This window comes from Vicugna pacos, chromosome 2 (assembly GCF_048564905.1).
Source record: "Vicugna pacos chromosome 2, VicPac4, whole genome shotgun sequence".
NCBI classification, from domain to species: domain Eukaryota; kingdom Metazoa; phylum Chordata; class Mammalia; order Artiodactyla; family Camelidae; genus Vicugna; species Vicugna pacos.
This window is the reverse complement of record NC_132988.1, coordinates 93,782,097-93,801,078: the sequence shown is the minus strand read 5'-3', so window position 1 is coordinate 93,801,078 and position 18,982 is coordinate 93,782,097. Positions and strand designations below refer to the sequence as shown.

Here is an 18,982-nt window from a genome sequence, read left to right as displayed (position 1 = left end):
ACGTTTATTTCCTCCAATCCATCCCAGGTAGTCCTCTCTTGGTCATCTCCTTTTTATGTAACGTTTAATATAGCATCCAATGACCAGTATAAGAACAAATACCAACATACAAAGAGAGCCTCTGTGATGTAACTTTATGTCCATGGTTATTTCCAGATTTTACGAATCCAGTAAAATAAACTAGTTGCTAGTATCATCATTTTAATACATTACCCACATTTAAGATGACCCGAGTAACTCTTCTGTTTGATGAATCTATACATTTATAGCTATTCAACATGTCTGATAGCATGCCCACGCCAAATTTACTCTCATGCCAATGAGGCAGTGGCCACTCAATGTCTTTTTGGGTAACAACAACTACCATTCATTGGGCTAAGTAACACTGACTTTACACAGATGGATCCTTACAACACTACTCATCATTTACAGATATGAAAGGTGGTGCTTAGAGAGGTCCTGTAGCTGCCTCATGGTCACAAAGTTACTCCATGGTGAGTCCAGAGCCGGGGCTCTTAGCCATTCTGCTATCTTGTCTCTCTAGGGTGAGTCAAGATAAATCTGTTTCCAATATATGCTATAACATATTAACCATGATGAAATTATATCTCACTAAGACATGTTGATTCTTTAACGTTTCCTTATACACAGTCCAAGGAACCCAATGAGTAAGTTTGTAAGTGCTACCCAATTTAGGGTTTCTTTTTTTTTTCCAATTTAGGTTTTAGATCAATTACCTACAAGGACAGACACGGATTGAGCCATTATGTTGAGTACTGTCTTGTTGAAGCCATTGTATTTTGGGGTCACTTGTTACAGCACCCACCTATGTCCTAACTAATGTGCTATTATCCTTAGAATGAAATCCAAACCCAATACTGGATTACTAAACCCTCCACGGGCTGGTCTTGCTTCCTTGTAGGATCTCATTTCATATTATCCTGGCCCTCTGAACTCCAGTAAGACTGATCCTCTGCTCCATGGCCACATTTTGCTCTAACCTCAGGGCCTTTGCACTAGCTTTTCCCTCAGCTTGGGATGTTCTCCCATCCTTCCTTGGCTGGATCCTTCTTATCATTGAGGTCTCGTCTTACAGGTCATCTCCTCTAAGAAACCTGATTTGACCCCCTAATCTAAAGAAGACATTTAGATTAACTTGCTAGTCATTCACATCATCCTATTTTGTTTCTCTACAAAATAGAGTACTTACCACTCTCTGAAACTTTTATTCATTTATTTGTTTGTTGACTACACCCCACCCTCACCTCTCACACTCAAGAGAAGGGGGTCTAACAACCTTGCTCACCTCTGTATCCCTGGCATGTACAACAGTGCCCAGTCCATGGCATATGTTCAGTAAATACATTCATGTATATAAGAATAAATGAATGATTTCAATTTTTTATTCCTTAGCCTAAGGTTGTATATAACATACTCTCAAAAATATGTATCAAATGAATTAATTTGAGTTGTGAATTCCTGTTACAGTGCAGTGCATGATGGTTAAAGTGTGAGTTTACTATTGAGGATGGACAGGTCTGTGTTCAAGTCCAATCTTAGCCCTTCACTGGCTGTGATAACTTAGATAATTGATTTAACTGCTGAAAGGTTCTGCAGAGGCATAAGGAGATAATGTATATAAATCACTTGGTGTCATGTCTAGTATATCACAAATGGTAGCAGTTCTCATGGCCAAAACTAAGGTGATTTCAGGTACAAATTTTAAGAGGCACCAAGGAACTCGGTAATCAAGATGAGTAATATTTTAATAAAATATTTTTTTAAATTAAAATGAATGTAAAATCCATGATAAACAAAAATTAAAATTTTTTCATAAAGACAGAATGAGTTTTACTGATTTCTCCTCTTGTCTCAAGCTCCAGTATGGCTTGGTAGGACACTGGATATAGTCACTAAGTTATGTCACTAAGACAATGAAGGTGTTTTTACCATTATTTTCTCACCAAGTTCTTCCATTCATAGCAACTTAGTTTAAGCTCTTAGGTCTAAGAGCTATGGCCCTTGAAAAATGCAGCAAAGTCTAACTCAGCTATTTGTCTGGAATCCTCTGTGTTGAGATGTCATAGCTTTCAAGTTTTACCCACCTTTTTTCTCTGCCCAGTACCACAACCTCATGTGAAACTTATTCTAAAGAAGTGAAGTTAAGAAAGAAGTTAAGAAACTCTGAACTTCTCTTAATATAATAAAAGAAAAAGGCCCTATCGCTCAGGCAATGCATACAAGTTATGGTATTTCATTTAAACACTTTTAAAAGTCTGACATAAACTTTTGATGAAAGATGTAGTCAATAAATATATTATTATCATATTCATATTACTGCCACTGTGCACTAAAACCTAGTGAAAAACAGAATGGCTTTCTTTAATACTTTATGATTTAAAAGTCTAAGTCAAAAGACACCATGAAATGACTTGTGGTGGCTTGCCAGAGAATACTTAATCATCTAATTTTTCTTTACTCAATGATGCAAAAAAAAAAAGTGGAGAAGGGGTTAAAAAGGGGTTAAAAACCCATTGAAATTTGAATGATCTCTAATGAACATAAGAGCAAGGATGACTGACGTTTTATGAGTGTTTCCTATCTGCTTGGTAAGGAGCTAAATACTTTCCATACATTACCTTGTTCAATCCACTCAACAACCCAGCAAAATGATGGATATCCCCATTTTACAAATGAAGGCGCTAAAACCCAGAGGTTAAGTAATTTGCCCAAGGTAATCCAGTAAATAAGTGGCAGAACATGAATTTGAACCCAGAATCTGGTCCCTTCTGGATCCTAAATTGAAGGCATTTCAAACTCTGAAATGAAGAAGCTTATGGTGTGATTGCCGAGGCTGATTCCACTGGCAGGACTAGCTACCACTGTGGCCTCTTCCTTTCCCTCCCACCCCATGTCCCTTCTTCAAAGCTATTTATAGTCTGCTCGGTGTCACAAAGTTGAAGCCAGCAAAAAGGAAAGTCAAATTCTCAAGCACCTACAAGACAATTCTTCAAATCAACAGTGATCAACAGTAAGCCCCAGGGTCACTCACTAATCATCAATCTTTAGATTACTACAGGCAAAATAATAAAGACTCAAAACCTGAACACATCTGCTTTCCATCTACTGAATCAGTCTGAATATCTGAATAATCTGAGTGAATCTGAATAATCTGAAAATCTGAATAAATCTACTTCCCTCCCACTTTGTTTAGAAAAGACCCCATGCAATTCTTATTTCTTTTTCATGAGTGTTCTAACAAAGAAAGCTAACAGCTCTTACCCCCAGGCTGGCAGCGGCTCCGGCAGAGCTGCAGGTGCAGATGATTCATTGACAGAACCAGGACTGGCTCCAAGAGTGCCTGAGTCCAGCTTTTCTGTGAAGTTTGCACTCCTTTGCCCTCTACTGCATGCTGGGGGCATTACATGCTGCATAAATTCATCATAATCTTAGAGCACTTTTTAAAGAATTGCAGGAAAATACACAGAACATAAAATCTACCATTTTAACCATTTTAAGTGTACAGTTCGGTGGCTTTTAGTACATTCACATAGTCGTTCAACCATCAGCACCACCCAGCTTCAGGACTCTCTCATCGTCCCACACTGAAACTCTGTACCCATTAAACAACAACTCCCCACTTCTTCCTCCCTTCAGCCCCCCGTAACCACTGTTCTACTTTCTGTCTCGACAGATTTGACTACTCTAGGCACCTCAAATAAGTGGAATCATACAACATTCGTGTGATTGCCTTATTTCACTTAGCATAATGTGTTCAATGTTCTTCCATGTTGTAGTATGTATCACAACTTCCTTCCTTTCCCGCTTAAGGCTGAAAAATATTCCATTGCGTGTGTATACCACATTTTGCTTATCCATTCATCCGTCAGTGGGTATTTGGGTTGTTTTCACCCTTTGACTGCTGTGAATAGTGCTTCTTTGGACATGGATGTGTACAATTATCTGTTCAAGTCCCTGCTTTCAGTTCTTCAGGGTAGATGCCTAGAAGCGGACCTGCTGGACCCTACGGCAATTCTGTGTTTGAATTTTTGCAGAGCTGCCATACTGTTTCCCACAGCATCTTACAGCACTTTGATGATGCTTCACTTCAAGGTTCACATCAGTCATCCTGCCCTTCAAACTGGGTGGGAAGGCCAAGCGGTGATGAGAAGAAATGAAAACGGTGGCTGCATAATTTCAGCAGTCTGACTGGGCCAGAGGCCTTGTCTTGAAATGAAGTGGTAACACAGGCGTGGTACTTTTTAATGTAGTGTGCAGGGAAGAGGTCAATTTTTTCAAAGCATCAATTTTTGAGGTTTTACTTATGCTTGACTTTAGATTCAGCTGACACTGCTGGAGCTCACTGAGGAAGGCGAAAATTTCCAAATGGATTTGTCCATGGGAGGAATGGTCAGTTTGAAACTGAATAATTATAATAAGTTTATGTAAATATGAAATTGTGTGTGGGGGGTCCTTAAAACAAAATAGTTTTTCACAATCATTTTGGGGATTTTTAGTCAAAATGTAATAACGTGTATTTCTATGTATATTGTAGAGAGAAAATCACACAATGAATAACTGTTTAAAGAAAACCACAACAGATACAGTCCGCTCTGCTGCCACCTTCACAGAGACGAACCTGTCTACGCCTGGAAACAGGTACTGGGCCCGCGCCCAGCAGGAGTGCTGGAGAGCATTCCTAGCTTGTTGCACAAACTAGGCGCTAACATTCCCTTCATCTCAAGAATTCTCAAATGACTACAGTCATCACTCTCACATTCTAAACAGCCCTGTCAAGGAAAAATAATCACTTGGGGTTTTTGGTGTCCAAAGACATATTTTTTTCAGAGCCCAACATTTTTAAACACTTTACACGGTCAGTGAATGTGGAATTTTTCTTTACTTATTTTTTTTTAATTTAATTTCCAGAAAGAAGCCAAGTTAGAGAGCAGTATTCTGTGTTGTCGTCATCCCCATCGTGATCGCTACGGCTTGCCTCCTTCCCAAGGGCAGCAAGTGTTACAAACAAGATACTGTTGAATCCTCACTGCGAACTACATAAAACATACATATGATTCCCACTTGACAGATGAGTCTGGTTCAGAGAGAACAAGAAACTTGCCCAAGGTCATCATCCCGTAGGAAGTGGAATCAAGATTCAAAACTTGAGTCTATGTGGCTCTGAAGCCCACAATGTTTGCTTCAGGTGCTCAAGAGTTTAAATACTATTCCCTCTGCCATCACCTGGAATTTCTAAAATCTTTAAACCCTTGTTTGCAATAAGCAATAACAGTATGCTCAGAACCGTATGTGCTGACATCTTTAGCTACTAATATTTTTCACTCTCTTAAAAAAATCTTATCCACTTTTCCCTCCTTTTTCCCCCTTCTCCTCTTGCTCTGAGCTTCAGAGATATCTGACATGATATGCCCCCACCCCCATCTCTCTCTCTCTCACATACACACACACACTCTCTCTCTCACTCTCTCTCTCTCTCACATGTATTTCCTCCCTCATGCCATCCCCTGATTTCAGACTTCTGCCTGCCATATAACTTGGAACGAACAGAGAACTTTGGGTTACCTCAACCGGATGGAGGTTTATTTTAAAGACACTACAGAAAACAAGAGAACCCACAGGAAGTGAGGGAGCCCGGCGGCACACAGCCAGGCTTCACAGAGACCTGGAAGGCCGGCTTGCTACCCTCCAAAGTGGGCAAAGGGCTCTTCTCTACTCCAGTTCTGACTCAGCTTCTCTTTGACTCTTTCTTTCCTGCTTCTCTTTTTACTCCCAGCTTCTCTTTCCTGCTGCCTTTGCCTCTTTCTTCCCACTTTCTTCCTGCCTTTCTCAGTATCAACGGCTGGTGGACAGCACCGAGGCTCATCCTGAGGGTACAGCCCCCAAGATAAGAAATCTGATTGGCTCCTCTTTTTCTTACCATCCAAAATGGAGCATCTCTATTGGGCAGAGGGCCCCTGGACCACCCCATAGTCTGCGGGCTTCCTTTGTGTGTTGCCCCTGCTAGAGCCTCCCCTGATGCAAGCAGGCAGGAAAATCAAGTGTCAGCCAGCCGGGACGGCTGCTTCCCCCTATTGCCCCTCTGCGGTCTGTGAGTCTAATGTGAAGCGCGTGTTGATTGGGTGGCGCTCCTCTAGTAAGAGAAAATAGTGACAGAAGTTATGTTTCCTGAATTATATTTCGAAAAAACAAATAAACATTTAGTTCCAGAAAGAGATAGATGTGGATCTCCCAGATTTAGGCTCTCATTTCTTTGGGGGAGGGGACTATCAATATTTAAGTTCTAAGACATACTGAACTTCTGGGAAGAAGGGTGAACATCCTCACGGGCCTGTCTGTGACCACATCATCAACATGCAGCACTCCTGTCCCCTGCCTCTCAAAGGCATGGTGCCTGGGACCTTATTGGTTAACTTTGATCATGGGTTTTTATTAAGGGTTGTCATCCACTTGTGTGGGTGTTAACTTGGGGAGTTCAGGAAGCAACTGTGTCCTAGTATGAAGATGAAGTCCATCAGAGAGCTCTGCAACACCCAAGGAAGGCAGGGGTGAGCTGGTCCAAAGCGTTGGGGAGCCACAGAAGACACAGTCCAGAAAGCACAGGAGAGGTGGCCGGGAGTTCAGAATGCCTCTGAAATCCTCAGAAGGGACAGCTTTCCTATGGCTGAGCACTCAAGTGGCTTTACTTGAAAATACAAGGTGATAACCCCACACCTAGAAACTTTGGTGACAAAAAGAAAAAAGTTTCTTCAGTATAGCACAGGGAACTATGTTCGATATCTTGGAATAACCTTTAATGAAAAAGAATATGAAAATGAATATAAGTATGTTTATGCATGACTGGGACATTGTGCTGTACACCAGAAGTTGACACATTGTAATTGACTGTACTTCAGTTTAAAAAAAAAAAGAAACTTTGGTGACAATCAGGTTGTACTAGTAAGGATGAAGTTTTTCACGTGTTTGCTTTGTAACTGGACTCTGTTTTGAGCTGTCCATCTCTTCACCAATAAATCAATCGGGATCTTAGTGCTTTTCTATTTTATCTTATCCTTCATATAAAAAAGGAAGAGAATTTTTATCTGAGGTATTTGCTACCAGTTTTACTTCCCAATTTAGTATTTCCCCGTTGCCATTTTTAGTTGATTTTGGTTTTTTATTCATTTGCTTGTTTGTTTTAAGATACAGCTGTTTTCCGGAACGGGAAGGGGGGATTTGTAGTCAAATTCCGTCCCTTTTCTAATTTTTTTGAATCTTAGAAAGCCCAGGACAGCCTAGACTGAACATGATCAGCAGCTTAGCTCCAGTTCCATATTCGGTGGTATAAGGGAATGAAAATAATAGCAATCACAATAATAATAATGTCATCATTAGAGCTAATGTTTATCAACCTTTTGCAGACCCACTTTCCTCTGATTTCTTAACCATATAAGAAAGGTTATCATGCCCATTTTACAGATGAGAAAAAGGAGGCTAGAAAAAGTTAAGGACACGGGTACAGAGAAATTGAGCCGGGATTTAATTCCAGAATGCTTGTGTGCAGAACCCAGTTTCATAACCTTTATTCTCTGCTACTTTCAGCTCTAATGGAGACCTAGCCTTATTCCCCTAAACCCCATTTTCTTTTTTCTTGGTCGTAAAAATTTTAAGTACAGAAAAATGTAAAAGCAAAAGCAAGCATCAACCACAGGCAAGTAGTGATAATATTTTTGTATATTTTCATCTAGATTGTGTTCTCTGCATATTTTTAACATATTGGAACCATCCTGTGCATACAATTTTGCATTTCAAAATTTCTATGGTTTTCATTTCTGTTGTAATATAAGCATTGTCTTATGTTAATAAAAAAGACTTCCCATACATTGTTATTTTTAGATTGTGGTAAAAAAAACACGTAACACAAAATTTACCATCTTAACCCTATACACTATTTTTAGTAATTGTAAAATATGTCACTAAATGAGCCCAGCATGTTTCTTCCATTGTTGGAAATTTGGAGAGCTTCAAAATTTTCACTGTTAACAATAACCCTGCAGTTAACATACTTGTAAAGAAATATTTGTCCACATTTCAACTTATTTCCTTAGGATATATTTCTAAAAGTGGAATTACAGGTCACAGATCATGGCTATTTATATATTGCCAAACTCCTTGGTCCTTCTATTACCACTATATAAAATGCCCCCTCCCCTGCAGCCTTGTTAGTAATAACAAGCTGATAAAAAATGGAACTGTTTTCATCTTAATTTGATCAAGAACCCTGGGTGAAGTGTGAGACTAGATAACTGAGTTTGTAACCCTTTGCTTACTAGCCAAGAAAAGGGATTGGAGAGTCTGAGAGGTGTTAAGATTAGAAGAGGGTTTGGAGAGCTTTTGGTGTAATATGAATTCCCTCTTATCTCAATCCTAGGAAAAGGGGCTTCAACAGAACCACGTGGAAAGTTGGTCATGTAAACTCTGCCCTTTGGGGGACATATTGTAACCAGTCTTTAATTCATACCTGGAAATCTAAAGGCCTTGGCTAGCTGCTCTGAGGGTCCCTTTTACTAATAATGAAATTTAGGCTTAGAAAGTTTAATTGTTCAAGGTCATGCACATATAAGTAATGGAGCTATAATTGAAACCCAGTGGTTCCAAATCAGAGCTTGCTAATTTATCCAATCTGTGATGTGCCTTCTCATTTCTTATTTTCATTACTATGTATTTGTCCACACTTTGAACTGAATTCCTCATCTCCCAACTTGGAATTCTTTGGCAGGAGATTCCACAAGCACAATCTCAACCTCCTAGCTGCCTCTTTAAAACCACTTAGGAGATCAGATATTTATACACAGATTGATGTAACTTCTCAGAATCTTGAGTTTGTTAGATAAACTTTAACTGACTTTATGGCTGCCTTTAAGGATTTTTTTTTAGACTTGCGAAATGTGATGGGTTGAATCGTGTCCCCTAAAATCCATTTGTTGAGGTCCTAAACCCCAGTACCCCACAGTGTGACCTTATTTGGAAATAAGGATAGTGTAGATGTTATTAGTTAAGGTGGGGCCATTAGGGTGGGCCCTAATCCAATATGATTGGTATCCTTATAAAAGAGTGGGGATTGGGGCATAAATAGGCATAGAGGGAAGACCATGTGAAGAAACAGAGAGAGACAGTCATCTAAAACCAAAGGGTAGAGGCTGGGAGCAAATCCTTCCCTCCCACCCCTCAAGAGGACCCAACCCTCCCGACATCTTGATATTGGACTTCCAGCCTCCAGAACCGTGAGTCAATAAATTTCTGTTGTTTAGGCCACTCAGAGTGCAGTACTCTGTTACATCAGACCCAGCAAACAAGTGCTAAGCAATTGAAACTTGGAATTGAAATGCAACTAGGATTGCAACTGAAATACACCTAGTGCTGAGCAACTGAAACTTGGTTATGAAATCTTCAAGTTCAGTAACAGGAAGGGCAATCATCCTAGAGAAAACAGGAAGATCCAGGTTTAGCAACGGTTGCAACTTCCATTACAGAACAAGCGCTTTTATCCATTTTTAGTATATATTTCATGATTTCAATTTGTTTTCCACTATTAATTCTCACAGAATTATAAATGATGACTTTCCTGTATTTCTAAATGTCAACTCCGTAGCTTGTCTTTCCAGATCCATGACATTATGATCTTAATCTAACTCTCCATGCTTATGTCTCACTGTTAATTTTCATAAATTTCATCGTCCAGTCAAACTGGGACAGTGGTCCCAGAATAGGCCTGGGTATTCCTATCTTTGCTCCCCCATCTGTCTATTTAGAATGGTCTTTCCATTCTTCATCATTATGCATCAAAAAAATCCAAAGTTAAAGTCTCCCTTCAAAGCCCAATGGAAAAATGACCACTTATAAAAAAATTTTTTTTTCCACTCAATCTAAATGGCCTTTGAACTTCCATTTATATTTTTGTTCCATTGATTTTTATTTTTGCTATCTGGATTCATAGGGGTATTTTTAGGGAAAGAAATAACTAGTATATTAAGTCTTACTTGAGTTTCTCCTCCCAAAAGTGAAGATTCACACAAGAGCTTTGTGTGCAGGTCATTTGGTTTGAAGAAGTGGTCTCAGGACTCAAGAGTGAGGGGACTGAGAAGAATGAAACAAGGATGAAGGCAAAGCCAATCCAAGAGTAAGTTATTGAACTGGTTACTCCTGTGGCCAAGGAAGGTTCAATCCCACTGGGGACTCTCTGAGGAGTGGTGCAGACTATGCCTCATTTTCTTACCCAAGAATAAAAGAGAGAGGAATATTTATCTAATGGCTCCCGTCCCTCTGGTGGCCAGAGATCTCTTTAGACAAGATCTCTGGAACTTCCAGGTGTGTGCATGTACCAGAATAATTGAACAGGATTCCACAAACATCCTGGACAGTGGTATTAGTGAAGTCATGGAGCATTAAGTGAGAGATAGATGGTGCAGCTACGATGAGGTGCTGCCAGGCTACACCTGCCTAGAGCTGGCTGTCAGAGTAAAAGTGTCTAGACAGAATGATTGATGAGTATGAAAAATAGCTGTTATAATAAAGCTGGAAAGAAATCTGATGTAGCCCACTCCTTGCACTGCTCCAATTTGCTCATGCCCTATTTTAAGTTTCCCAAAAGACAGTAATACTATGTATAGAAGCAGTACACATCGGCTATATTCCTCCTTTTGCTCAAAAGAGCAAAGGCTCCCATTCATTCTAGTTCAGACAACTAGAATCTCAGCAAGATCTCCAGCCACAGAAAACCAGACTCAGAATTTCCATTTGACCTGAGATGTAACACACTCTTGGTTTAAGTTCCAATGCAGACCCTGAGACGAGTATTCAACTGCAAGGAGTTTATTTCAGAGGAAGAGTGAGGAAGAATGAGGATATGAAATAAAAATAGAAAGGAGGCCAATAAAGTCATTTCTACCATAGAAAATCAGGATTGCATCCTACTGGGAGATTCAGGGGGAATGTAAAGTACACCCCAGATTTGTCCCCCCGAAATGGGTGAGAAAGTTGAGGTATTTATCTGCCAATTCTCTTTCTGATATTGGTGGAAGGCTGTTTCCAAGGATACCCTCCAGCACTTCTGAATTTCCCTTTGTGTGGGTAAAGTGGGTTCTCATGGCCAAGAAGAAAATCCTTCACGGAGAGACTCTCCAGCATTAGCAATAAGCGGCCCTCAACATGCAGAGGTGAATGTTGAGTGGAAATGAGGAAGACACCAACAGATATAGAAATCTGCTACAGAAACCTAGCTACAGGTATAAAAGGCATGAAGTTTTCTAACATTGACCCTGGCACACAGAAACATATCAACTGAAGTTGTTTGAACAGGTGCTTCTCTCGATTACATGATAAATTCAGTGAATTCAGTCCTAGCAAAGAAACACATGAATCCCTCATGTTAGAAATCAACCATTTACATAGAAATTATATCACTTCACTTACTTTTATTACCATGTATAAATAGGGAACTGAGGCCTGAAAGGATGTACACATTTTTGTCTACATCTTAAATTTAAAGTCATGTTTAGATTCGTGTTGATGCAAAATAAAGTCATTGTTGGAACTTGCAAAAGCAGCAACATTTTTTCTAAAAGCAGCAGAGGAATATTTTTAGATCTGTGTGTAACTTAATTCTTTTGATTTCTCCATCAATTTAATATTAATAGATGCTCTTAGATTAGCCCAAAAAAGTCCATGTTTGCTCTTCTCCTTGGGCCATTCCAAATAAGTTCTCTGTGCCATGAGAGCTCTGAGCTTGTGATAGCTGCTAGGAATGGAATACTGTGGAATGGGATCCAGCAAGATCAGGATTAAGTTATTGGATCCTTCATGGAAGAGGTTGTGGTGGGCGAAGTAGAGTTCATAATGGCACCACTCACTCTGAACAAAGTTGGGAGACAAGACAAAGATGGACTTGTAACTTTTCTCAATACAGTTTATGATATTTTCCATGATGCTCTTGCCGGGAACAAAATTCCTCTCATGAAGACAAATTTTTATATCTTCTTTTTCTAGGTTTGGTAGTAATTCGCTCTTTACCCATGAAGAATCGTGCCCACTGTATGAAATAAAAGCATGGAACTGGAGAGTTCTTTGGAGTTCTGCTAAGGGTACATTCCTAGCCCTGCGCCGGGTCTGGGTCCACTGACACAGCATCCTGAGATACCAGGGAAGATCCAGGTAGATACAGAGGACGGTCACGGTAACAGCCACCAGCAGCCCAGTGACCCCAATGGTGACAATCAGCAGAGCTGTGTTGCAGGATAATTGAGATACGTGGAAGTCCTTTAGTGCGGTTCCCTTATAGCTTTCTGGATAGTCACACTTATAAGAATCAGGCCAGTCCTCTACCACTTCACTTGGTACTTGGCCTATACCTTGGATAAAGTCTCTTAGCTCACATGTACATTGGAATGGATTGTTCCCTGCTTTTAGGGACCTAATCTTCTGGCAGCTCTGGAAGAAATCAGCTGATGGGTTGGAAATTGAATTATAGTCAATGATCAGTACAGAAAGGCTGCTAAAGGTACCACATCCAGGAAGGTGGGCTAAAAAATTGAAAGCAACATTGAGCTCTTGCAAAGCTTCTAGACTGGTGACATCTTTAGGGATGCTCCTTATTCTGTTATTGTGAAGATCAAGAACCTTGACCCTGGGAGGTAAACATCTGAAAACAGAGTCAGTCAGTATATTTGAAGACATATTTAAACTTAATAAACTTCTAGTCCAAGAGCAATTTCCTTCATTTTCATCATACCTTAGAGAATTCTGGCTAACATCCAATTGTTGTAGAGATGTCATTGTCTCGGTCATATGAACTATAATTGCAAGTTCTTTTAACTGATTCATTTGTAAACTGAATGTCTCCAAATTAATCAGATTTCCACAATTTTTAAAAACCATGTCTGTTAAGACATTATTGGAAAAATCCAAATACAGAAATGGGCTAATTTGGGATGGGCAAACCATGTGGACCATGTGTGTAGCAGACACTGTGAGATGTTGGATGTTCATATTTGAAAAGATTTCATAGATATAACTTTGTGGAAACCCAAACACATCAGTGACGACTTGGTGTATAGACAAGACCTTCAGTGAAGTGTCAGAATAATCAAAATCTCTGAAGTCAAGGTGACCTTGTAGTTTCACATTTGAAATTGAGAAATACTCAATTCTCGTATGCCAAACCAACTGGAGGATCATGATGAAAAAATTCCAAGTTGTTTCAATGTTGTTTAAAGTAAGATTTGATAACCTTGAATTCTTTTGGAGTTTTGACAGAACATTGTGGAAATAAGGACATCCATCATCACCCAGAACACATTTGATGTTAGACAGTTCCAGACTTACTGCAGTGCTGAGTGACACGTCCAAAGTGAAATGGAATTCCTTTCCTGTGGGGAAAACAATGTGCAGACTCTGTATGTTCAGGTCTTGAAGGCTCTCAGGGTCTTCTTTTCCCCCGTAAGTGTCTCCTAAGACCAGTAAAACCTTATTGATAGGCATATGAGCAATTGGCAGCAGACTAGGTTTTTGAAACTGTGTGGCACTCAACCCCAGAAACTGTAGTTGAGACATGTTGCCAAACTCTTGGCAAATGGGCAGGGCATCAAATGCATTAAATGAGAGGTCTAAGTGCTTGAGGCTCAGAATAGGGTGGCAAGAAATCTGCTCCAGCTTGTTGTGGGACAAATCCAAGTATTCTAATTCCTGGTTGAATTTGAAAACACTGATATCAAGATACTGGATTCTATTATGAGAAAGTATCAAAATTTTCAGTTTTGATAGTGATAGGATGTCAGATGCCCGAAGCTCAGAAATAGAGTTTTGTGATATATCTAAGACTGTTGTTTTCAGGGGTAGGTCTTTGGGAACACAGATGAGACCTGTTTGTGATCTATCAACTAAAAATTCACTTTCATCAGATAATTGGATTCTGATCTCAAGTGTTAATATGAAGATGGTGGCAAAATGGAAGATGCCAGAATTCACTTTAGTCATTTTGTAACAAGAGACATTCCCAAGGGTAGTTGCTATTCTTCAGAGTATCTTGATACAGATACAGATCCTAGGGGAAAAAAATCCACATTAAGTGATTGTATTAAATTAGGGGTGGCTGACATTAAACATTTTTTTACTAGAGACTCATAAAATGAAGGCTACACTCATTGGAATCCCACAACCTGAAATCAGGGAAATATATACACTGATAAATAATTATACTACCTCTAATCGAATAACTTTTAATATGGATGTGCAATGGACACCCCCCCCAAAGATATATCCACCTCCTAACCATGTCCTAATCTCCTAATTGAATATTGGGTATTTGTAGAGATAATTAAGTTAAGAATCTTGAAATGAGAAGATTCTGGATTATCTAGGTGGTCTCTAAGTCCAGTGACAAGTATTATAAGAGAAAGGCAGAGGGAGCATTATTTACAATTGCCAAGATATGGAAGGAACCTAAGTGTCCATCAATAAGTGAATGATAAAGATGTGGTATATATATACAATGGAATATTACTCAGCCATAGAAAAATGAAATCTTGCCTTAGAACAGCATGGATAAATCTAGAAGGTAGTGAAATAAGTCAGACAGAGAAAGACAAAAACCACATGATCTCACGTATATGTGGAATCTAAATAACAAAACAAACAAAATAAAATGAAAGCAGACTCACAGATACAGAGAACAAATTGGTGGTTGCTGAGGGGAGGGGAATGGAGGAAGGGCAAAATAGGTGAAGGGGATTATGCGGTACCAATCACCAGTTAGATACTAAATGTTATGGGGATGTAATATAGAGAATAAGGAGTATGGTCAGTAATACTGCAATAACTTTTTATGGTGACAGATGGTTACTGGACATGTTGTGGTGATCATTTCATAATGTATGTAGATATCAAATTATTATGTAGTACCCTGGAACTAATGTAATATTGTACGTCAACTACATTTTAATCATAAATAATAATTAAAAATTTTAAGAATTAAAAATTCATTTTAAAAAGGGGGGAGGCTGTAGCTCAAGTGGTAGAGCACATGCTTAGCATGCACGAGGTCCTAGGTTTAATCTCCTGTACCTCCATTACAAAATAATTAAATAAATAAACCTAATGACCACCCCCACCAAAAATAAATAAAAAAGAGAAAGGCAGAGAGATATTTGATAGAGACAACACTGACAAAGAGAAGAAGGCCATATGAAGACAGAGGCAGAGATTGGAACCACACACTGACAAGGCAAGGAATGCCAAGAGCCAGACAGCCAGCAGATGCCAGAAACGCCTGGAGTATGGCTCTGCTGACACCCTCATTTTGGACTTCTGGTCTCCAGGACCATGAAAGAACAAATTTCTGTTGTTTTAAGCCACCAAGTTCTGATAATTTGTTACAATAGCCACAGGAAACTAATACAGATGGTTTTACGTATTCACAGGAAAGTCCTCTGACCCCAGCACTCTCAAGATCATTTATTACTAGGATCACAGCTGGTGTACCCTTCACCTTGGAAATATACCTCCCCATGGCTGTCTTGAGAGTTCCCTCCCCATGCAGGTGAATTAGGATTCTTTTCGCATTACCTTTTGTTACCTACATACAATTTGCTATCTAACTTTGATCTTACTAAAAGGGCAATTAGATCATGATAAAAGATCTCTCACAAAGCCCATTCATCTGTTGATTTATTTATTCAACCAGTGTTTGTTGATAACCTTCTGACCATGTTTTAGGAACTAGAGATAAAGCAGTGAAGTGGGTAGAGTTGTAATTCTTAAGAGCTTATTATCCAGTGGGGAGACAGAAAATAGGCAAATAAATGACTGAACGTAATTTCGTACGGTGATAAGTGTTATATAGAAAAATAAAGCAGGGTAAATGGATCAATAATAACAGTAGGTATATAACAGCAGTTGGTGGTAGCTTTTCTAGATTGATTAGTCAGAGAGGGCCTTTCTGAGAAGATGGTATTGGAGTAGAAACTAGAAGGAAGCGAATGAATAATCCATGGGAAGATCTGGGGGAAAAGCATTTCTGACAAATGAAAAGGCTGGCGCAAAGGTCTTGGGATGGGGCTGAGCTGGGTTTGTCTGAGACACAGTAAGGAGATCAGTGCTAGCATGGACTGAGTGAGTGTGAGGAGAGTTAGGGCCAAGATCGCAGGGTGTAGAGCATTGCTAAGAGTTGGGTTTCTATTCTAAGAGTGATGAGGGGGCAGTGAGCCCTGAAAGGTTTTGAAATGGGAGCAGCTTCCTCCTCTCTCTTATTCAGAAAACCTTTTATCTTTCATTCATCAAGTATATATGTATTCCCTATAAAATGCTAGGCATCATTCCAGGCTGTGCTTGTTGCACCAGTTGTCAACCCACCACAGTTCAGATTCTATCCTGTTATCACCATTCCAGTGGCACATGAGACCAGAGGGAGTTCTGCTGGTATGAACCCCAGAAAGTGATACATCCCTCCTCACCACCACAGACCCTCTCAGCAGGGACTACATGACTACACAGATCTTTCAAGGAACTAATTCAAAATCCCCTAGAACTGCATTAGACAAGCAAGCCATTAATATCAGTGAAGAGTCAAATTCCTCTTCACATGTCCCCTCACATCTCTCAACAAGCACAGAAGAACCTACATAATTCATCTCAGAAACAACCCTGGGTTGCAAAATTTCCTCAGTATGCAAATTTATCTGGTTTCGGGGACATTGCTTGGACTTACCCTTTCACAGAGGTGCCCGATGATGCCTTGGTGGTCCTGACTTCTTCAAACATAGAAGAGGGTCGGGATGCCCCTCCATCACCACTCATGAAGACTCTGTGCAGAGAAAGGGACACAGACATTACAATGAATGTTAAAAGTAAGGGTGGCATTTTTATCTCATTGATTGTATTTAGAAAAAAGACCCAGAAATGTCCCAAGTCTTCCTCTCCAGATTCCTGAAAGAGCTACTCATATGATGAGAAATGTTTCAATGAGAATCCAAATTCAAATCCAGATAACATACCTGAGCCAATGCCTAACATCTCAAAACAGAACTATGCCGTAAAACGTCAATTGAAGTAAAAGCAGTTTGGGCTTGGTTCCAGTGGGGTTCCCTACTTATTCCTAAGCCAGAATCAAAATCTGGGGATCTTTCTACCTTCCACCCAACTCTAGAGTTCAAGGAAGCCATGGTCAGCATCGTCAGGCATGGGGCACAGAGAGTGTCCAGAGAGACAAGGGGCAGAGATAGGACTCCATGCATGAACATGAGTGCTTAACACACAGTGAAACCACCACAAGCAAGATGGACGTTGTTCCTGTTTCCTTACCAAAAGCAACCAGCACAACAGATTTACATTTTAAAACTGCCTGTCTTCAAGCATTTAATGAAAGCATGGCTTCCGTTTTCTATCTAGCTGAAATCATTGACTCAAATATCTCCCATTTGCCCAACCTCCATCTTGCCCTTTCATTTAGAGTCCTTATTGGAAGCACTCAGTTTATGAAACTATCATTATTTCTGTAATTAAGAAGTCAAAGTGTCATACACACGAGGAACTGATTTTTAGGTACTTACAGGAGCTATAAATTGTATATACCAAACTTGCTAGATCAGTGAAAAATCAGTATTTTCTGTGAAAGTCCTATGATCAGCACTAAATCTCAACTATAGTAGAGCCTCAAAACTGTTTTACTACCAAGTAGAATTATTAATTTGCAAACGTGGTCAGTAAAAGGATGTTTTAATTTGAAAGTATAAAAGTATTTCTGGTGGGTTTATGTAAATGTTTATGATTATGATAGGTTTAGCCTCACCTCATATGATTCAATGCACCAATACAGGTGAATTGCCTCTGTTTGGAGACTTCGGGAGCATCAGGTCAGGACTTTGACTTGTCTTAATGGCCAATACTCATGCAATCAATCTGGCCATTAAGTTCAGTCCTGCAAATATTTACTGAGTGTCTTCTTTGCACCAACTAGCTATTAACCACAGGCTGAAAGGATCAGAACCAGCTCAGGAGCTTTTCTGCTTTGTTTCCTCTGTGGTTTTGTGAACATTTGCTTTCTGTTGTAAAGTTGCACTCACTTTCAACTCTTTGAATCAAACTGGGTGTAGCCTGGGAAACATTTTCAAAGCCTACCATGCCACCTGACTGGTAGAGCAACCCAGAGCATTTTCAGTGGTTTGAGAAAACAGAAAAGAATAGCTCACGGGAACAGCCCAGAGAAAAAACTCAAATGAACCTGCCCCTAAAAACAAAGGTGGTGTTCAGCAGCACTGACTCCAGGAGTAATTTACCTACATCCCATTGTCCTCGGCATCCTCATGGCCAAGAGACTAAGGGAGAGGACTGGATGAAGAGCAATGCCACCTGAGATCAACAACTAGCATCTCTGTAAGAAACCTTTGAGGAGACACTTATGACCCAAAATTCATCTGCCAACCCAAATATGTCTCTCAAAAGCAAGTCACGCATGAGATGAGGTCCATTCAAGAGAAAAACACACAAAAAAAACCCTTTCTCTGACTTAGGACAAGGAGCTGATAAACAAATGCTAGTTCGAACCACACTGAGTACACATCAGAAATAAGCCACTTAGAAAAACACCCAGAACTTAATCATAGAAACTTGTGAGATTTTTGTGTCTAATAACTAGTAATACTATTATTTTCTTTTGTAGTTTAAAAAGATATCACTTACCGAGATGACCTGTCCTTCTGTCATGCTGGCAGTCTGTAGGAAAATCAAGTACTTCCTCAAATATTTATTTGGTAACCACATTTAACGTTGCAGAGGGGGGCGGGGAAGCTCTTTTATGCCATCTACTGAATCCCACCGAAATTACACTATACAGTCAGTGTAAACCTGCTTTCTCCTATTCATCTGTAGAAAACCGTCTGGTTAATTGATAAACCTGCATTAAAAAAGGTCCACTTCTTTGTGGCTCTCCATATTC

General features: G+C 39.7%; 1 protein-coding gene across 2 annotated transcripts in view; it reads right to left on the bottom strand.

Moving 5' to 3' along the window:
- Positions 1-11,451: 11,451 nt before the first annotated feature.
- The window catches only part of TLR1 (toll like receptor 1), a 50,837-nt gene continuing 43,306 nt past the window's right edge, over positions 11,452-18,982 (bottom strand). The window contains exons 1-3 of one of the 2 annotated variants that reach the window (XM_072945148.1): positions 18,727-18,784; positions 16,757-16,852; positions 11,452-14,095 (exon numbers count right to left, since the gene is read on the bottom strand). In XM_072945148.1, coding sequence (XP_072801249.1) covers positions 11,638-14,028 — 2,391 coding nt within the window. In that variant the 5' untranslated portion in view covers positions 14,029-14,095; positions 16,757-16,852; positions 18,727-18,784 and the 3' untranslated portion in view covers positions 11,452-11,637. Of the gene's footprint in view, positions 14,096-16,756; positions 16,853-18,726; positions 18,785-18,982 lie in introns of those variants that run through there. The other variant, XM_072945140.1, reaches the window with a different exon arrangement.